Here is an 18,238-nt window from a genome sequence, read left to right on the forward strand (position 1 = left end):
TTTGTTTTTAATTTTTTCTTCTTTCAAAAATTATAAATGCTTTTTTAGTGCCTTTTTGCCTGCCTATTTCGACCATTTTTAGTGCCTAAACTTCTGGGCTCTATTGATGAGGATTGCCGCTTACTGTAAGGGCTAAGTAGCACAAAAGCATGCCACTTTCATGCTTATTAATAGCATGTGTATGACTTAATCTCCTTAGACTTTTAGAGGATAATGCACATCCATACCGAGCAAAATCTAGTAAATTTCTTGAAAGTGAAACAATTGAAAGAATAGACTGGCTACAAAAATTTACTAATTTTAATCAGAATGAAAACGAAGTAGAGCTTACTGCACAAAATTTTAATTAATCACCTTAGTAAATGCATGAACTAAGTTGTGCGCATTCAAGTTAAAGAGCATCATGTGCACATAATCAAAAGTGACTGTTCACAGGTTTTTCTCGCTAAAATTTCCTTACATTTAATTTCGTTTCACTTGCATTCATAGGCGTATGCAGAATTTTCTCAAGGGGACTTTACGTTTTTTCCTGCAAAATAGCACTATAATCTCGGATTGAGGAGGGGTTAGAACCCCACTCCCCCTTTGCATACGACAATGCTTGCATTTGATATTACCACAAATAATTTTCAATACAAACACCGCATTGGCACATAAAGCTCTATTACCATTTTCTGAAACATAAGATTTATAAGCTAAAATGTTTCAAAACTTAAACACATAAAATATACATTTTTTTACCATCTTTGAAAATTTGTACTTAATTTTCTTCTAACAAATATAATTACAGAAGTCATATTTTAAGAGGGACAAGCCATTGACTAGTCACCGTCATCCTCATCATTAAAAGCCGTAGCTGCCGTCATCCTCGTCACCGTAGTCATTGGTGTCATCCTCATCATCGTTGGTGTCATCCTCATCATAGTAGGTGTCATCCTGGTCATCGTCGGCGACATCCTCATCATAGGTGTCATCCTCGTCACTGCAGTCATAGATGTCATCCTCGTCACCGTAGTCGTAGGTGTCATCCTCGTCACAGAAGGCCTCATCCTCGTCACTGTAGTCGTAGGTGTCATCCTCGTCACCGTAGTCGTCGGTGTCATCGTAGAAAGCATCATCCTCGTCACCGTAGAAGCCATCATCCTCGTCACCGTAGAAGCCATCATCCTCGTCGCCGTGGTCGCCATCATCCTCGTCGCCGTGGTCGCCATCATCCTCGTCGCCGTGGTCGCCATCATCCTCGTCGCCGTGGTCGCCATCATCCTCGTCGCCGTGGTCGCCATCATCCTCGTCACCGTGGTCGCCATCATCCTCGTCACCATGGTCGCCATCATCCTCATCATCTGCGTAGTCTGCATCCTCATCACTTGAATCAGTTTCACTGCCATCATGAACTCTGCAGAAAATTTTATACAAAATAAGTCCCATAATAAATTAAAACAAACTGCTGGCATAGTTCTAGAGTTCTCTGAGTAAAATAGCATTCAAGTAATCACAAGATATTAAATCCACAAATCCTGAATATAATTAAAAATATTGATGGAATTTCAATAAAGTACATTTTATTTAATATTTGGTTTTAATTGTTTCCAATTCAAGATTATTTCTCTTCAATAGATTTTATAAAAGAAACCATGGCCTATATTTTTGTCAGTTTAAATATGAATTCGTAATAGTTCAACTTGTTATATAAGCACATTTTTTCTTTAAACATTAACAGCTTGTCTAAATTAACATTTCTTCCCATTGAACTTTTAACATGCAGTAAAATGACTGATCTGACAATTTGCGGGGGAATTATAATGGAAAACATGTTCTTAGGAGAAAGTAAAAAAGCATCTTTGGCTCCTAATTGCCAAAATAAGATTATTTTAAGGAGACGAGAGACTCTGTTTCCAAAAGAAAGGACTTTTTGGAGTTTAGGTATTTTTTATCAAATTTCTAGAAAAGTACTGGGTGAATCGTTCTGAAATTTCAGTCATATATACCTTAGGCCAGGATTATACTATAAACGTTTGATAAAAGTCCTTTTATAAAACTTGAAAAATGCCACCAATAAGCTTTACATTTGGTTACAATAAGATTGCATTTTAGAAAATGCAATCTTATTGGTAGCATTTTTCAAGTTTTATAAAAGGATTTTTATCAAACTTTTATAGTGTAATCCCAGCCTTATATTAATAGGCTATTATACAAAGATATCTGCACACAAAATAGTGTTTTAAGAGCCCCTCCCTGCCAATTTTTTTTTATAAATTTCCTTTAAAAAATAGCATTACTTCACACAGATTATGACCGACATCTTTTCTTTCCCAGTCTCTAAATTCAGCAAAATTTCATCCTCCTCACTGTACGATTTGAAACCGCTCTTGCCATTTTCAATGTCGCCATTCATTCTGCAAAAATTTTTAACAAAATTAGTCTTGTAATTAATAAAAATAAACTGTCAGCTTAGTAAGTGAGATTAATTAAAAAATTCATAAAATTTTAAAGATTAAAATTTAGACAGTTATATTCATTTGAAACCTTCAAATTTAATTTGAAATAAATGAGTCGAGTTTGAAATTCTTTTATAAGCTATATTATGTGTTACAGTAAAAGTGATAAATTTAATTATAGAAAACTGGTAATTATGCATAATCACTGAGCATTTTGGCAAGTTTGATAAATTTCCATACATTTTTTTATCACCTTTACTGGCTGGTTTACATGAAATGAATGATTACATGAAAATTCACAGACAACAGTTAGACATGAGTCAGTGAGCAAGGAATGACTGAGTGAGATACAGTAGTTTGCAAGTGACTGAGTTGTTAGTGCTGGTGAGTGAGCAAACTAGTAAGTAATGTCATAGTGAGCAACCCAGTGGTAGACAGTGATCTAGTTAGTGAGCGAGTGACCTAGTGAGTAAGTACATCTTGGTGATTGAGTGTGTCACAAAATGAGTGACTAGATGATTGAGTGTATAACAGTGAACAGAGTTTGATAGAATGAATAAGTGACCTAGGGAGTAAATGAGCAACTGAAAGAGTGATCAAGTAACAATGGGACCAGCATTTTGACTGAGTGATCTCACTTGTTCACTTGCTTAGACCATTCATTCACTCTCATGTCAAACTGTTGTCTGTGAATTTTCCCAGCAATGAATTGTTGTCTGAATTTTCTAGACATGATTATGCATAGTACTCATGCATCATGGGTAAATGTTAAATTTAAAAAAATTATCACTTTTGCTAGTGATTATGCATAATACCAAAGCATTGTGGCATAGTAAATTGTACATCATGATATACTATGCTATTCATAACGTATTGGCATTATTATGTCAAGATACGGTCATAAAAAATTTATTATATCGGGGTCCGACTATATTCATCACATATACAAAACTCATTTAGATATTTATCAAATTCACCAATTGGACTAAGGTACAATACATAATCACAGTTAAGTGAAAAAAATATCAAGTATTTACCAAATTTACCAATGACACTTGGTTATTATGCATAATCACCAGTGAAGTTATAATTTTCTCAGTATTTATCAAATTTACCAATGACGTTTGGGTATTATGCATACTTGCTGGTAAAAGGGATAAATTTATCAAACTTACCAAGAGAATTTTAAGTATGCATATCTGGTTATTATGTATAATAACTGATTTATCACATTTACATTAACAAATACACAATTTTAATAGCCATTGAAGGGCTTGCAGCAAGAAGGGGGTTAGCTACTTAGTTTAAAAGCTTTTGAATTAAGTCTGCTTTTCTCGTTAAAAAAAATATATTTCCTTTATTTGATGCTGGAGAAAGGTAACTACAGCAGTCAGCTCCCGTGTTTCTCGATAGAGCTAGAATCATTGTAGAATTGGGGCAAAAGGTGAGGGGGGGGGGGCTAACTTCTTGGCCCAATGGAAGAAAAAAAATTGAGCTAACTCCTCCTTGCTGCACGCCCTTCAATTTGTACACACACAGTTTTTTTTGATACCTTGTGGAATTCTCAGGGTCACCAGTAAATGATTGCCTCCTCTCATGTTTCTGTAAAGCAGTATTCCCCAAAATTTATAATGGGGCATCACCAATTTTTAGACGGGGTGTCTTAGCGAGCTATTGATCAGAGATAGATTTGTGTGCCTATTTATACTTTGAAGAGATTCTTTTATAGGTGAAAATATCTACTGAACTATTCTGGGGAACCGCGAACAATCCATAAATTGGGCAAGGGAGATACGAGTGACTAAAGTTTGAGAACCACTGCGTTAAAGGGATATTTGCTATTGTGGTTTCAATTATCTGCCACCTACACAATAAATTGGTCATCTTGAAATACATTTGTGTCATGACCATGCTCAAGGAATTTCACAAAAAAAAAAACTGATGATGTGCTGAAAATTTTAGCAAATACCCTAATTCCAGGGCAAACATTATTTTGCTGCCCCCACAACTTTAAAATTAGATAATTTTGTGACTGTGTTCTTTGTTCCCTCCTAAATTTTACCACCTGGGGCAGCCCGTAGTTATGGCCTTGGCTGCATATAATGTAGACTCAACCTTTATTGAGTCGCAGAGCCCTTCCTAGTGTATAATTTCTATGACGAAGCCCTGCAGACATTTTTTCAAATTTTACTGATTTAACTTATTTTTCTCGAGCGGCCGCGAAGCCCCAAGCAACGGTTGAGAACCACTGACATGAAAGTTTTCTTCTCGTTCTTTCTTTGCTATCCACCCTCACAATAAATATTCCAGAAATGTGAAAAATTCCAGTGGAAAAATTAATTCCACTGTGTTTCAAAGTATTGTAAAGCTTTGGCAGAAACAAATTTTCAACTTAAAGCAATGAAAGAAATCTGTGCTAAAACATCACTGCAGGCAGAACATGCAATAGCACAGCACAACCTGTGTAATAAAAATGAAGCGAGACAATGTTCAACAATATAACAATGGAAAAATGCTTCACTCAATTGCTGACGTACCTACCTACATGCGATACACAAATGAAACAAAATTGGACATCATAAAATGGCTCTACAGCTATAACCATAGAGCTTAAAAAACTATCAATCGCCTTAATTTTTTTTCATGCAGTACCATGCTATATGCAATATACAAAACACTATACTGGGTGAATTTCCCAGGGGTAGCCCTGAGATGACCAAAACCCCTTATAAAAGTGAACCTACTAACGCATAGCCTATACAGTGGAATTTAAGACAGACACTGTATGAGATGGAAACCCGTCTTAAACAGAATATAGTGTCGTCAATGATTAGTGCTTTGATGAGCAGAGACCTTTATAAAACAAACTTGTAAAAACAATGTTATTTCAGTCTCTTAATATTCTATCTCATACAGCTTCCACCAATTTGTATTTATAATCACAGAATTTTACCTGTTTTTGATACTTCTGCTAAGGGCAATCTTTGTTGGGCCATTCAACTCCAACTTCATACATTGCTGGGCGCTGTCTTTTGTCTCAAAGCGTATCTCATCTCCATATGCCTCAGTGAATTCATTTGGATCATTGATTTCATGCCATGCCACATTCGCGCTGGTGTCAGAACTGACTTTCCATATCATAACATCTGTGCTAGATGATGCTGAGTTTGAATCATTATCCACTGGTGACTGTAGAATATGATCTTCATTGCCAGTGAATGGAAGAGTGATGCAGTTGTGGTCACTCACTAATGACGATGGACGAAAGTCGTCTTCATCTACCAATAATGGTGTGGCACTGTCATCGTCAGTTATTACATCACCAATACTTTGATCCTGGGTTCCCTCATGGTCATTAATCCATCTGTGAACTTTACGCTTTACATCTGCAGTAACTAGATGATCAGACATTCTGCAAAAGATTAGAAACAAACACAATTCTATGAGTAATAGAAAAAACTTTCAGTCAAACCAAGAACAATGAAAAATTATTTTGATACAATATTCAAATTTTAAATAATTCAACTATGTTCCACAAGTTTATTGAAATTTCAATTTTCAAATGTATTTCAGAAACACATTAAACAATTATATCCTGCACATGAATACTCTCTAATAAGAGGCATTGAACAAAGCCAACTGACCATTCAATTAGAAACATGTTACAACAAATTTAAAAAAATTTCAACATCCTAAAAACTCTGAAATTTAGTTTGAAATGCTTAAGTTTGGGAGTCAAATATTTTCCAGTATTCCTGTATAATTTTCATTTTAGTCTTTCCGGAACTTCTCAAGCATATTTGAGGTATTAGATAAAAATATTTGCATACAGTGGATATTTCTCCCGAAATTTCAAAATAATTTGTCTCTCGTTACATAGAGTTGAAATAAAAAAAGTGTTCACATTTACATTTCAATAGTTATGTAATGATTTATTTGAATATATTTTTAAATAATTTCTTTATGCTGGGCCATCTTAACACAGGAGAAGCAATACACTGGAATTGTTAGAAATATAATACAATTGATATAATCATGATGCAAGCAGAAGCATCATGTCCCTTGGGGCCCAATATGGCTATTGTGCCATGTGTTGTTCTTTCCATGTGGTTTTTGTTCAGTCTTTTATATGTATTGTGTTTGTTTTTGCAAATTAAAGAAAAAACATATTTGCAGGGGACTTAGCGGACGCTATAGCCTAGGGTGGTAAATTTTAGGAATGAGTGGTCAAGAAAATTAATAGAATGGGAGAATGGTGGCAAAATTGTGTAGGAACAGGCGATAAAACAATCCACTTCTGCCTAGAGCAGTGTATCTCAACCTGGGGTCCACGAGTAATTTGCAAGGGGTCAGCGGAATCATTTTCATTTACTACCATGACACGTTTTCTACTGTAAAAATATTTTTCATGGAATTTTGTATGATATGAAAATTATAAAAAACAATACATTTTGGATTTTATGGATAGGGGCTCAGAATTGACCTTTGCTACAGGGGGTTCGCAGAGTATTGACTTCAACTACAGAGGGTCTGTGACATCAAAAAGGTTGGAGAAACACTGGCCTAGAGAGTGAGACTAGGTCAGTGAGTAATCTAAAGAGTGAGTAATCTAGAGAGCGAGGGACCAGCTGCGGAGCGACCAAAAGAGTTTGCAAGTATGTGAGTGGCTAAACCATATTCAATCAAGTGAGTGACCAAAAGAATGCCCTAGAGATGCACATGTATAAATCAGTGAGTGACCACAAGAGTGTCAAAGAGTTTGTAAGCATGTGAATGACAAAAAAAGTGACTTAGAACGAAGTCAGTGAGCGAGCAAGAGTGACCTAAAGGGTTTGCAAGCATGTGAGTGACCAACACAGTACGCAAGAAAGATGAGCCAAGAAAACGAGAGACCTGGTTATTGAACAACCAAAAGATTGAATTAAAGAGTGTGTTAACATGGGAGCGACTAAAAAAAGTGACCTAGAGGGCAAAGGACCCAGTCATTGAAAGGTGAAAAGAATGATTGAAAAAGAAAATGTGCAAGGATGTCAGTGACCAAAGAGTGACTTAAATACAGGGACTGGAATAGGAGAAGGGCGGCAATACCATAAATCTGCCTCGGGGAGCAAAATCATCAAATGTCTCTGATGCACCAGGAGTCTCAGGGCAGTGTATTAAGATGGTTCTGCCTGTATAGAATAAGCTATCTTAACTATACAGGATGTTTTCAATCAGTTTCTCCAGGTAAATATCATCCCAAATACAATGGATCCTCCTAGAGTACTTTTTTTACACTTTTGAATCCTGTAATTCAACAGGGCTTTAATGCAGAGAGGGGCATGGTACACTATAAAAAATAATTTAAAAAAAATCAATCAATTGGCATAATGTGTAGTTTGCATTAAAATACTTTTGGCATAGTTTTTTTTGATGAATTGAAAATAGTTCCAAATTTTACTCACACATGGCTCATGCCCCTCCCCCCCCAACATGGGCGGGGCTGACAGAGCTCTAACCCGGAGGCCCAGGACAGTTCTCATTATTTGTTTTTTAAATGTAATAAAATGTCGCCTGGCAGTTGTGATTAGGAAGCTAGCCTCTGACTGCAGGTCTGGGTTTGAATCCCAGATTGGGTATGGATGTTTACTAGCACTAACAAATTTCCTGGACAGATCGTACAGATCTCTTGGGAATATGTAAGGATCATGTTATTTATAAAAAAAAATAACTATAGAAGAGCCTATGAAAAGTCGGACCGGGGACCTACAAAAGATCCCATGCTCCAGAATGTAGGCTTGTATGACAAAACACTAATTCATTCTATATCACACTATATTCACACAACACAAAAGTACATAATTAATGTAATACAATCTGCGTTACATAAAACTACCATATTTCATTTCAACATAAGCATCCTTTTCAGATCAGGTTACATCTAAATGATATTCAATCTCAAATCACATATCTGCTAACATAGGCGTACGCAGAATTTTCTTTTGAGGGAGGTTTCCGATTTTTTTTACGTTTTTCATGTAAAATAATATAATTTTGGCTCGGGAAAGGGGGGGGGGAAATTAAACCCCTTTGCATGGGCCAAAATGTCTGCTAACAACCATTGCAGAAATGTATATGTTACATCATCTACACTAGTGCTTCCCAAAGTAGGCAATATCACCCCTCTTGGGCTATGGAATGGTCTAGGAGAGCAATAGAAGCTACAAGTATAACACAGGATCCCATGGGTTCACTTGAATCAGGGTGATGAACAAAAAGTTTGGAAAACTACGATCTACATCTACACTATTTATTCCACATTTTATGTGTTACATTGAGTCTTTTTTGATTCAGCAGCACCTGTTAGTGAAATTTTGAATGGCAATATCCAACCAGCTCGTCTGTATTGTGACCTTTCACGAACGAATGCGGGGTTATTTCGAGTGCCCCTGTCCCTCCATACCAGAACACGTCGGGTGTCACACTCCAGACTGAATCGGGACTCGTCTGTAAACAGCACTTGGCTCCAATCATGTTGCTCCCAATCTCGATGTTCAGCAGCCCATCTTCTTCGGTCCGCACGGTGGCGTGGGGTCAACGGAATGCAGACCATTGGCCTACGTGCATAGAGCCCTCCCTCATGAAGCCGATTACGTACTGTTTGGCTGGACACCCTTTGTCCTGTTGCCAAGAGCAACCGTCTTTGCAGCTGCGTAGCATTCTCTGTTCTGTTTCGACGGGCTGTTAACCGTATATACCGGTCATCAGTTGCTGTAGTGGCGCGTGGCCGACCTTGCCCTGGTCGACGTCTAACATTTCCTGTTTCTTGGAATAGATTCCACAGCCTTGCAACAACACTTCTGGCGACTCCAACAGCGTCCGCGACACTACGGTGTGTTTGCCCGGATTCCAGTCTGCCTATAACACGCCATGCCATGGATTCCAGTAAATCACGTTGTTGAGACATCCTCTAGTCTAAAAAAAAAATACTGCGCAATCGAATTTCACAGTTACGGCAGTAAAACACGTTTCTGCAACATCCCGAATTCTGCCCTTATCTCCTTTTTCTGGTTTTTGACGTCATGAACTTTGATTTGCATATGAAGTTTTCTTCTTCCGTTTCCTGCTAGGCTTTAAATTATGGATGATTCATTTTATGTTACTTATCGGTATACATCTTTGCGTAATTTTGTTAAAACCATGTGCTCCCCTAATTGTTTTGAGCAGTGTAGATATTTTGCAACTTACCTTGACGATAAATTTTGGATGCTTGGCAAGAAAAAGAAGTACCGTATATACTCGTGTATAAGCCAAGTTCTTTTATGGAAAAATTCCTTCCTCAAGTGGGGGGGGGGGGGTCGACTTATACTCGGGTCAGCTTTTGATGAGAAAATATCGACCCCGGCAATCAGAAGTCACTTTTGTAACAGTGTTCGAGAAACCGGCATTATTGGTATGGGATATGTTCAAAACCCCACAGAACTGATAATGTGAAAGCTGAGATAAAGAAATCTAAAACATCATTGGCTTTGATGCCCGGTGGGCTAACGTTGATTGTACAGCTTTTAGATGCGAGCATCAACAAGCCTCTCAAAGACTATTTGAGGAATTTGTGGATCCGAATGGATGAGTTCTGATGATAAAGGAACTACAAAAAAGTGGTGCCTTGAAGAAACCTGACCACATGCCTTGTGTGCCAATGGGTACATGAGACGTGGAATTCCATTTCCACCAAAATTATCATCCGATCCTACAAAAAGTGTTGCATCAGCAATGCGATGGACGGAACTGAAGATGATAACCTCTTTGAAAATAACAATGGCGATAACAGCCCAGATGAAGATAAAAACGAAGATGCCGCACCCCCTATGATGATCTGATGGATTACCCTGAGCTTGGAGACTTGAAAGAAATGGATTAAAAAGTTTGAATCATTTTCTATTGTAAAGTTCTGTAAGAAGCTATTCATTTTGCATTGAAATATAAGAATTTTTTTTTCCCTCTAAAATGCACAGATTTTTTGGGGTCGGCTTATACACAGGTTTTCAATTTATTGCGGATTTGGTGGTCCTGAAGTAGGGAAGTTGGCTTATACACGAGTATATATAGTAGGTACCCTCTACTTATTCTTAAAATTAATTTTAAAACAGTTATGATAAAAATATTCAAATTTTGTGCAATGCAAGCTGATACAAGAATGTTCAGATTCTTCAATGTTCAAATCATCCATCACACAAGAAAAATGAGACTAAGAGAGGGATTACACTATAAAAGTTCTTTTACAAAACTTGAAAAATACAACCAATAAGTGTATTGGTTGCATTTGAGCGAATGTAACCATATACCTAATAAAAGCCATAACTAGACGGGGCAGGCATTACAGCCGTTTTTTTTTCCTGTCAAAATAGACTTGTCCAAGTTTTGACTAATCTTTTTTCTCTTTTTCCACCGTTTCTCCAAGAGCAGATTTTGTGTTGAATACAAGGTAAATTATCCAGCATGACAAACTATCTACTCATAAATACAGAAGTACAGCATGGTCATAAAAACAACAAACTTGTAGCAGCTACGAAAATCAAAGAATTTGGATGAAATTTGAGATGTGTTTCAAATTATGCGCTTGAGCATGTGAAAACAACCCCATTTCTTACGGTTATGGCCACAATGAAAAATTGAGAAATTTAAATGGCAACACTCACTTTTATGTATTGCAAAATGATCAGCTCATCAAAAAACAAATGGCATTGGAATGATACCTGTAGCCTCAAATGCGAGAACAGAACGCAGACAAAGAATGATCTCACCAAGGGGTTGGTGCCCTAGACGCTTGGTCAGGGACTTCCGTAGATTTGAAGAAATTCCCTGACTGAGCGTCTAGTGCAGGCTCGTAGTCAGAAATTCCGTTCGGAAGGGGGCACTTTCATTTCAAGAGGGGACCAAACTAATAGAATAGATTTGGCCAGGGGCATCGGAAATGTTTCGAACCTGTGGGTGCTCGTCTTGAGCTTTATATTGGAAATTACGATTTCTCAATCAATTATGGGAGTGCTCGGACCCGAGCCATAAATTACCATGGGTGCTCGAGCACCCACAGCACCCCTGGCTCCAACGCCACTGGATTTGGCAATCACAACCAGTTCATCATCAGTGAGTGAACCAGTATGAATGAACCAGTGAGTGGATGAATGACCAAGCAAATGAGTTATCAAGTGATTGAATTGTAACATGTCTCATGTAAGAGTTGATCCACTAAATATGTCTCATGTTTCCAGCATAAATGTCTAGCACCCAAGTGACGCAGTGGTAAGATGCTTGTCTTCCACTATGAAGGTTAGCGTCAAGGTCCACGGGTTCGAATCCGGGCATATGACATCAGAAACAAGTTCTTTACCTAACAAGCTTGGGGCAACCACCGATAGATGGTGCCCTCTTTTCCCACATAACTCCACTGGTTGGAAATAGCTGTATGGCAATATATCATCAGAGTTGGTGTGCGGTAAAGTAGCACAAATGGCTGAAAATAGTCTCAAATTTCTCTGTTGAAGAAATTCCCTGACCAAGCATCTAGCACAGTGTCTCCCAAAGGGGGCGATGGAAAATTCCATGGTGTGGAAAAAGCTTTGAGTTTAGTATAGGACCCTATGGGTTGGCTTGAGGGGGGGGGGGGGACAATGAGAAGAAAAATTTTATGAAGTGGGCGATGGGACAAAAAGTTTAAGGAACTAAAGTCTAGCATGTCTAAGTCTGTATTTATGATCCTACAGGTAGCCTACTGTTTCAACGTCATTGTTTTTTTATATGCTGATTATTTAACAATGCAGGTGCTGCTGGTCAAATTTTTTAAAAGAATTTTGTTGTGGCAGTAACCACTAGTGCTAGGGTTTCGTTTCTTTCAGATCCTCGAGCGCACTCTGAAACACCTATACCTCAAATTTCATTTGCATTCATTGATTTTTTAACAGCCCTTAGGGGCTCGTATATTGGTTATTTTATGACCACTCTGTAGGCATGATAGTTTTGACACAAAGCGCAACACGTCCCATGGCCGTGTTTTATATTGGGCATGATTGGCTGACTGCTTCTGGAAGAGTCAGACACCTCAATATGCCATTATTTTGTAGATATTTTCTGCATTTTTACGGTGTGTAATGTTTTTATCATATAGGCTACTTGAAGTAAATAGTGTTTTCTTATGTGTGGAGAAATTAATGTAGGTCCTATTTTTAATGTATATAGTATTACTCTGACTGATTTAAGAGATTAAAGAAAATTCACTGACAGTTCACCAATAAGGAAATTCACCGACAAAAAAAAAATAAATCACAGCTGAGAAAACGCATAGACAGAAGTTCATCAGTGAGCGTCAGTGATTGAGCAAATGAGTAAACATGTGGGCAAGCAAGTGACCTTATAAGTGATCCAGTGACAGTATGAATGACCAAGTGAGTGAGCTATCATGGGTGTGAGCAATTGAGTGATCATGGGAGTGAGCAATTGAATGACAAAGCAGGGCCGTAATTAGGATTTTCACAGTCTGGGGCAAACATGATTTGGCCGCCCCACAACTTTAAAATTTGGTAATTTTATAACAATGTTCTTTGTTCCCACCTAAAAATGTTACCTGAGGCAGTTGCCTCCGCCCCCCAGTTGTGGCCCTGACAAAGTGAGTGAGCAATAGAGTGAAGGTGAGAGAAAGTGAGCAATTGAGTGACCAAGTGATTGAATTGCAACAGGTCTTGCAACATGTTACCAGCATAAATGTCTGAAAATAGTCTCAATTTGATCATTGATCATTTTTGTCGCACCACGGTCATTTTCTACACACGAGGGCTAATTAGACCGGGACCTACAATTTATTGCCGATTCCGAACGGCAGGCTTGTTTTTTATACTCGTCGAGAGGTTGGTGCGCTAACCCCTCGATGGGGGACTCCCTGCTGTAGCAGTTTTTGTTGCGGTCATGTCGCCATTTTTGTTGTACCCCTGTGTCAGGAAAGTTTTCTGACAAGGACGAACCGGGTATCGAACTCGCGACACCTCTAAACATCCTTTGGTACTTTAGGCGAGTATCTTACCGACCTGGGCTACCGCGCCCATAGTCTCAATTTCTGTTAAAATTCCAAGGTAATGTTCTTTTTCTTTCAAACCGAGTGACTCCAGTCTATCGCCATAGGCAATTTACTACCCTGAGTTAATGTTAAAGGGTATAATAAATTACAATGAAACTCTTGCTTAATTACCTTTTTGTTCCATCACTTCCTGATGATTGGCTGCAGCAATCCCAGTCCCCCAAATTGTTGCCAGTAGAATTTTCTTAACTTGGAGATTTTTTTTTATATTTTCTGATTATGCAATTATTTGAGACAGATTATGTGAGTCACATGGGCCGAGATCATGTGTATTTCTCATCCTATAAATATGTCTCTCTTGGAGTGTTAGTTTGCATTCTACATTTTCATCATATTTCATTCTGCAAGTAATAATTAACTTAGTTTAATTTGACTGTTGGCCTAAATCTATATGCCGCATTATGGTTAGCTAACAAATTTGTATTTTTGCGTCGCTGCAGGTTCGGATTTTTTATACAAAATTGAATAATTCTCATACGAGATCCTTGAGTAAGGTATGCAGATAAATAACATTCGATCAATATGCAAAAAGATCCAGAAGACTCGTATCAACTCCATCGATTGTTCGTTCATCTGGCAAATACCCTCAGAAACTCCAGCTATATGATTGGAGAATAATCTCGTTGAGTGTAACTCTTGTCGTCATCATAATGCAACTTCAGTGTCTATAAGCTCAGTTCTGTTAATTCTCTGCCATTGACAGATAGAGTAAAACACGAGATAAAAATTTGTTTTCTGTCGAGATAACATTTTTTTATACCGTTTTTCACTGCCTGAGAGAGATTTGATTTAATGTTCAACTCTTCACTGACTTTGCAAAAATTTAAATTGGGAAATTCTTATTGAGCAAGAATTTGTGCGATTAAATAAATACCTTTTATATGAACAGCCTATTTCTTGTTGTCTGCAATGATAGTTAGAATACTGGGATTGCACAGAATTGGTGCAGAGTGAGTGACCATATAAGAGGCAGAGTAAGAGCCAGTTTACCACGTGAGTACCACAGTTACCACCAGAGTAACCAATTGTGCAGCTGAGTCTGATTGACTACATGAATGATTCAATTGTTCATTTGCTCTCGCCCACTCACCAAACAAATGTGTGAGACGTCAAAGTTTTATGTTTCTGTTGATGTGAAATAGCCCTATTAGGTTCACATGGCACAAAAACCTGCTCCTAGGAAAACTGCTAAAATCGAATTGGCCAAATAAGACATACGGTGATACTAACATGCTTCACTTTTGTTAACATTGGGCGGAGATATGGGGGGCCAGCATCAAAGGTGAAGTCGACAAATCTATTGCATATATGTATAGATGAATCGACATCATCATCTTGCCCCCCCCCCCGAGCAATAATGACAGTGCCCCTCTCCCCCAACTTCCAAGTCTATCTCCGCCTACGATTGAATTCTTTATAAATTTTTCTAAAAGAGAGCCAATATTACACGTTTTCTACTAGCAGACATACCAAATGATTTCAGTACACTTTTCTACCCTCCAGGAATAATGCTATGGATATTGGGAAAAAATTCTGAAAGAACATAGAAGTTTAAGTTGTTTGAAATATGATCCTGTTTCTTTGAAACTTGCCATGACTGCTGAATTCTTAGAAATAAATTGTTACGCACACGTCCACTCTAAAATAGTCATAATGGACTCAATGCTTATTCTTATATCTGTCAACAACCACCTTAAAGTTTGCGGCTGTTACGGTGACAACATGTATGAAAAACTATTACGACGACTCGTTTTACCGTCTACAAAAATGTATATTCGATGAATGGAAATGTCGTTTTATGAAGACTTGGGGTTTGAGTCGAAGTGAAAACAAACATAATTGAAATTGAAAATAATAAATGAGGTCAAAATAAATGAAATATTTTAACATTAAAATGTATACGAATGAAGTGCGACTGAAACAAAACTTCATATAAATGTAATACAGTGGATACTGCTTGTTTTGAAAAATACCATCACGAAAAAATGTTGTAGGCAGAGAAACGCTTTAAATTTAATGAGAATTAGTTAGAATCTGGACCGCAAAAATAAGTTGTACTGAGCGAAAAAAACATTCCAAGTCTAAACATTTTAAGCGGGATCGAATGTAATTGTATAGCTAACTAAGAAGCGTATAAGCAGGGTTCCACAGTAGTTAAAGTATTTACTGCACATAAACCTCAACAACAATTTATACATATTTGCAAAATACAATCGAACCCCTATTTAACACAAAAATCAGAAATTTTAATTCGTAAAATCGAGGAAAACTGTTTATTGGAAATGAGATTAACACAAATACAACCACAAACTTTGGGGGAACGTTACATCGGAGTTCATTATATCGGGGTACGATTGCACTGTAAATGCAAAAAAAAAAGATTTTACATAAATAATGCAAAAAAATTATTTACCTGGACTAAGCTCAAATAATCAGCTGAACTAGCGAGCAGACTTCACCTGAATGCAACACTAACGTGCCGCCACCGCAACGGTACTGCCGTAATACATCAGTTACGAGATAGAGCGACGTCGCATCACATACGGTTTCGATCTTTCGCCGAGATGCGTCGCAAGATGTCGCCACATATCGGAAACTGATTCGGATTTTTTTTTTTTTTCCATCACGTGATCATCGATCTACGGTGGAAAAACCTGCACACACAATTCTCATTTAAAATTTAATTTATGATTTCAAAAAATCAAATAATCAATATCGATAACAAATGAAACGTACTTACGGTAAACTTCCAACGACCATGTTCGGTAGCATCTGCGATAATTATCCAACGGGTTTTCATTTCGGATAATTAATACGAGTCGGAAGATTGGAGAGATCGAAGATAATTGATGAATAATTATCATTTTACTGCTGTGGTCCAATAGTCGATCAAAATAACTACCATGTTTACATGGCATAATGATCTAAAATTCCGCGCGCTTGAGCCACTTGCTAGGAAGAAACCCGCTCAGAGCGGTGAAAAAGTATTTATAGACACGGTGTGTGTTTCTCTCTTGTGTGACGTCACGGCATCTTCATTTGCATATTCTTGCACATAGGAATCTACGACACATAATCACGTGACCGGTTGAACAATAACTTGCTTTTTCCCGACGAAAAGACCTACCTCTTACGAGTAAAAATATTCGTCTCCAGATCAAAATTTGATTTTACACCAAACCTTAAATCAGGCCTACTGAACCTATTGAAGATTGCGGGCCACTTTATTGGTTTGAAAACGTGCCGCGGGCCATTCAAATGGTCTGAGAATGTGCCACGACCACTTAAATGATCCGAAACAGCAACCCACGTCACTTGGGTGATCTGTAAATGCACCGGGGGTTGGGTTCACTTGGTCCTTTGAGCAGCAATTAGAAATTGGAAACCCCCCTTCAAATGCCACATCGTTTTTAATGTAGTAGGCTTTCTTCCGATTTTCAGCAGGTACAAATTAAGGGGTAGAGGGCAGTGTTTCTCAACCACCGGGCCGCGAATAGTTGACCGATTCATTTTTACCCATTAGGCGTGGGTATGACTGGACCTTCCACTCACATAAAAGAAATCAACCGGGCCGCTGGCTTTGAAAGGTTGCGAACAGGTTGAGTATAGGGCAAAATCTTTCCATTGAGAAATCATTTTTACAAAATGTCTAGGCTCGTCAATGCTGAAATAAGAGGCTTTCATGGGGGCGAGATATCTCGTCATTACCGCTTAAAGGGTTAAGTGGTCTAGGAATGTGTTGCGGGTCACTTATGTGGTCCATAAATGTGCTGCAAGTCGATTAAAGGGTCTGTAAATGTGCAACGAGTCGCTTAAATGATCTGGAAATATGCCGTGGGTCACTTGAGTGATCTGGAAATATGTCCCGGACCACTCAAAGGATCTGGAAATGTGCCGCTTTCTTTATCTTTACAAAATCAGATTTGAGGCCGCGGCCCACTTCATTAGTTAGAAAACGTGTCGCAGGCCACGTAAGTGATCTTCAAAAGTGTCTCAGATCACTTAATTGATTTTTAAATGTGCTGCGGGTCACTTAAGCCGTCTGGGAATGTGCCGCGGGTCACTTAAGCCGTCTGGGAATGTGCCGCGGGTCACTTAAGCCGTCTGGGAATGTGCCGCGAGTCACCTAAAAGACCTGTAAATGTGCGGTGGGTCACTTAAGGAATCTGGCTATGTGCTACTCGGCTCATTTTTAAAAAATTAAGCTTGAAACCGTTGGTCACATCAGATGACTCCGAAGGCCATATTTGGCCAACGGCCGTGGGTTGAGCATGTATGTCTTAATCTTAAACCTTAAAGCCTTACAGAATGTTAAAAAAAATGAATTTCAGAATCGCATGGGGCCCCTCATCCTAGAGCCGGTCCCTTAGGCAGGTAGTTGCGCTTTAACTCATGGGCTCACCCGGGCACGGCCCGGGGCCCTCAAGAGAAGAAGGGGGGACCTCACAAAAATAAGATCTAGCTGAGATTTTCGAGAATTTGCCACAGGTAGGGCCACAGAAAACTAACTTGGCCCGAGGGTCCATGACGCTCTTAAGACGGTCTTACGTACACCTCAGGGACCTTCGTATGTAGGTTCTAAAGGCCGCTTGATGGGCCCACGACGAACAAATACATACATGAGAACGCATATCCAAATATTTTAGGTTGTAGATATTTCTAAAACCATAATCGGGTTCTGCCAGGGCCGGAA

At 38.4% G+C, this 18,238-nt stretch overlaps 1 protein-coding gene across 1 annotated transcript; it reads right to left on the reverse strand.

Moving 5' to 3' along the window:
- Positions 1 to 283: 283 nt before the first annotated feature.
- On the reverse strand, positions 284 to 16,043 carry LOC149072383 (uncharacterized). Its single transcript, XM_089246820.1, has 4 exons — positions 15,959 to 16,043; positions 5,392 to 5,850; positions 2,280 to 2,396; positions 284 to 1,396 (listed from the first exon to the last, which is right to left on the reverse strand). Exons 2-4 carry the CDS (start codon positions 5,847 to 5,849, stop codon positions 844 to 846), a joined length of 1,128 nt encoding a protein of 375 aa, XP_089102946.1. The 5' UTR covers position 5,850; positions 15,959 to 16,043; the 3' UTR covers positions 284 to 843.
- Between the last annotated feature and the right edge of the window lie 2,195 nt (positions 16,044 to 18,238).

This window comes from Pholcus phalangioides, unplaced genomic scaffold, assembly GCF_987345545.1.
Source record: "Pholcus phalangioides strain wild (caught in Gottingen) unplaced genomic scaffold, Ppha-v1.0 ptg000017l_1, whole genome shotgun sequence".
In the NCBI taxonomy this organism is placed as follows: domain Eukaryota; kingdom Metazoa; phylum Arthropoda; class Arachnida; order Araneae; family Pholcidae; genus Pholcus; species Pholcus phalangioides.

Coding starts and splice junctions, on each gene's coding strand:
- LOC149072383 (XM_089246820.1), bottom strand. CDS start 5,849: ATGTCTGATCATCTAGTTACTGCAGATGTAAAGCGTAAAGTTCACAGA. Junction 2,397..5,391: donor AGCAGAAGTATCAAAAACAG/GTAAAATTCTGT, acceptor AAATTTTTGCAG/AATGAATGGCGACATTGAAA. Junction 1,397..2,279: donor TCGGTCATAATCTGTGTGAA/GTAATGCTATTT, acceptor AATTTTCTGCAG/AGTTCATGATGGCAGTGAAA.